At 42.3% G+C, this 3370-nt stretch overlaps 1 protein-coding gene across 1 annotated transcript; it reads left to right on the top strand.

Moving 5' to 3' along the window:
• Positions 1–298: 298 nt before the first annotated feature.
• On the top strand, positions 299–3149 carry LOC308388645 (G-protein coupled receptor 26-like). Its single transcript, XM_080869483.1, has 3 exons — positions 299–1234; positions 1769–1882; positions 2548–3149. The coding sequence occupies exons 1-3, from the start codon at positions 561–563 to the stop codon at positions 2822–2824; spliced, it is 1065 nt and encodes a 354-aa protein (XP_080725609.1). The 5' UTR covers positions 299–560; the 3' UTR covers positions 2825–3149.
• Positions 3150–3370: the final 221 nt, after the last annotated feature.

The raw sequence follows: 3370 nt of genomic DNA, 5'->3' as shown, positions 1-3370 counted from the left end.
CAACGTGACGCTTATGACATCAGCATTACCACCAGCCACGTAATCGTGCGTCGCACTTCTATTTTTACACTAAAAAGCTATTTTTGAACGAGTGCACCAGCGTGCTTCAGACGCTGGCAGTAAAAGACAATAGACTGTAAGTGCTCAAACACAGCGACTGCTTTAAGCACTTTTTGTCCTTAAAAAAAGCCGTCCATCATGTCAGTGCGCAATTGCGCAGCAGGAACCCCCGATGTGTGAGACCAGTGACATGACCACTGAAAAAACTACCGCAGCGCCGCAAGAGAACCAGCCTCCTACTGTGACCCCATTCCAGTAAAGAAGACTTCTAAATTCCCCCACAGTAACAAGGTGAGCGGTCTCTGTGCGAATTTCCCACAACCCCATCTTCGACGCTGCTGGAAGAGTAGCTTCGTGTAATGAAGACGTTCGTATACCGGTGAGGGTAAGCAGCATGTTCATCTGTTGGACTCATATACGTTGTGTCCACAACTCACGATGACAGCTCGCATCAGGACTATGGATGCACTTTTCAAAAGTCTGGGTTTCTGAGAGGAAGCATGATGGACGCAGCGGACATAGTTGCCTCTGTGCTGGTTTTGGGGATTATTGTCGTGTCGCTGCTGTCCAACGTTGTGGTGCTGATCTGCTTTATGTACAATCCGGAGATCCGCAAACAGGTACCCGGCCTTTTTATTCTCAATTTGACGTTTTGCAACCTGTTGCTGAGCGTGTCCAACATGCCACTAACTCTGATCGGGCTCATCACCACGGGCCACCCCGGGGGCAGCGGTTTCTGTCAAATTGTGGGTTTCCTCGACACTTTTCTCACCACAAACTCCATGTTGACCATGGCAGCTCTTAGCATCGATAGATGGGTGGCGGTGGTTTTCCCGCTGAGCTACCACTCAAGAATACGGCACCGGGATGCAGTGATAGCTCTAGGATACACGTGGATACATTCACTTTGCTTCTCCACGGTGGCTACCTGCCGTTCCTGGGTCGGCTACAACCACCTTTACGCATCGTGCACGCTGTGCAGTGTGAGAGCGAAGGGAGCCGGGACGCAGTTCATCATTTTCACCGTGGTTTTGCACTCTCTCACTTTCCTTCTCACGCTGATCGTGCTGTGTGTAACGTATCTCAAAGTTCTCAAAGTTGCGAGGTTTCACTGTAAACGCATCGACGTCATCACTATGCAGACACTGGTGCTGCTTGTGGATATCCACCCCAGGTAAACAAGCATTAGAGATGCATTCGCTCTAATCCACCTGTCCTTTTAATACATGTGTCTTTTAATAAAACATTTCCACCCATTGTTATTTATGTTATCCAGTGTGTCAAACAATCATTTGGATACTTTGGAGGTTAAATCATTCTGTCAGCAAATTGTGATTATATAAGAAAACCTTTATTTAGTGCATTTATTTAAATCAAACAGAATCTTTACAGATTCACTAGCTGTTATAAAGCTGTCCATCATATTGATAATGTCTATCAAAATTTGTAATCAAATGTTGGCCATTTGATTGAATAAAATAACCACATTTGATTCCTAGTAACAGAATTGAAATGCTCTCTCTTTGTATATTTTCTTTTTATCTCTGTAGTGTGAGAATCTCTGATGTAATTGTCTTAGATAACAGTGCACAGTGTACTGTTCTCTTCAAGTCTGCCTCATATGTCTTCTCTTTTGACTGCTTAATTATGTTTGCATGTCTCTGGTAATGCATACAAGGGAGATAATCTTACCTGTGTGCTTTGACAGTGTACGCCAGAAATGCTTGGATGAACAGAAGCGGAGGAGGCAGAGGGCCACCAAAAAAATCAGTACATTCATCGGCACATTTATGGTGTGCTTCACGCCTTATGTCATTACAAGGTGACGAGCGATGTATAATGCTGCATGGTTTGTGGATGTGTATGTGTGTGTGGGTGGGTGGGAGCAGAATCCATGTTTGTGAGAGATATTTACCACCATACTGTCACCAGAAGATGTGAAGGTTTCGTACATTTTTCTTCATTTTGAATCAAAAGATTAAAAATACATTTTTAACAACTGGCATCAAGGAGATATTGGACTACAGCTAATGATCAAAAGCTTATCAAGTACAGCAATACAGATGGTGGTAACTACTGTATGTGTACGATAATATTTTAAATATTTAAGCTACTACATCTTTACTTAATTCTTTACAGTATAACGTGCACTCACTGTTTGCACTTGCTGTTAATAACAAGTGCAAAAAAAAATGCTCTTGCTGGTTTGTCCAGCCTTTATTTTGATGTAATAGGAATTTAAAAAGAAATCATCATTTGCAAGAACTTGAGAATCCACAAAAGCCACAGCCATCTGTTCAGATTCCCGAACATAGTGATGACATTTCAGTGAAGTGAAATGAAGTGATGACATTTTCACAGTACTGAGGCACTGGTGGAGATTCATTAAGTGTTGTAGATTTCTTCCATTTCACTCATGTAAGAAGCTGCACTTTGTCCATCAATTGTATGTGACTTTTCTTCCCATGTTTTCTCTGTTTGAGGTAGAATTGTAGAGCTTTTCATCCCAGGACCCATAAACTCTCACTGGGGTGTGCTGTCCAAATGCTTGGCCTACACCAAGGCAGCAAGCGACCCATTTGTCTACTCACTGTTGCGTCACCAGTACAGGAAGACCTGCAGCCTTCTGGCAAACAAAGTCCTCAAGAGGAGCACGTTCAACTCCTCCTCACTCAGGATAGAGAACAATGCAAGGAGAAGTGACAACTCCTCCAATGCAACCAACAATGTCCAACCACCGACCGAAAAACCCCTCGGCCAGTGAACGTCAACACAGTGACAGGTGAAGTGTTGATCTTGGATGCTGACATTTTCTTCTGAGTTTGAGATAACATAAAAAGTGATATTATAATATCAAACGTTTCTCATGTAATTACTTGTTAAGGGACAAGATATTTTGTACTTTTTATTGTGAACAAATTCAATGAAAAGACCAAAACCAGCAATGTGTTACTCCGCATCTCCATACTTTATTAATTTGCCACCGTTTCTGACTTAGATAGCTAAATGCTCAGATTGTGCTGCTTTTTTCGCATCTGTATTCCTGAATGCAAAAATGCATTGACCGTTATTGACAGTGACATCTCTTTATTTACAGCAGATACCCATGTTCGTGATTACAAGAAGCATGTCACACAGTGCTACTTACTGTAGATGTGTTTTTCAATTATTATTTGTTAACTCTCAATAGAGTAGGTTTATTGTGGGGAGGGGGGGGGGGATGTAGGCCAGCTACGTTTGTAGACTTTAATGGCATTGAGGATTTAATACAAGTGTACATCTTTTTCTGCAAAGGTCTTGGACCTGTTTT

The sequence above is a fragment of the Rhamphochromis sp. 'chilingali' genome (genome assembly GCF_963969265.1).
Source record: "Rhamphochromis sp. 'chilingali' genome assembly, chromosome: 20".
In the NCBI taxonomy this organism is placed as follows: domain Eukaryota; kingdom Metazoa; phylum Chordata; class Actinopteri; order Cichliformes; family Cichlidae; genus Rhamphochromis; species Rhamphochromis sp. 'chilingali'.
Note: the sequence above shows the minus strand (reverse complement) of the source record. Positions and strands in the feature narration are given on the sequence as shown.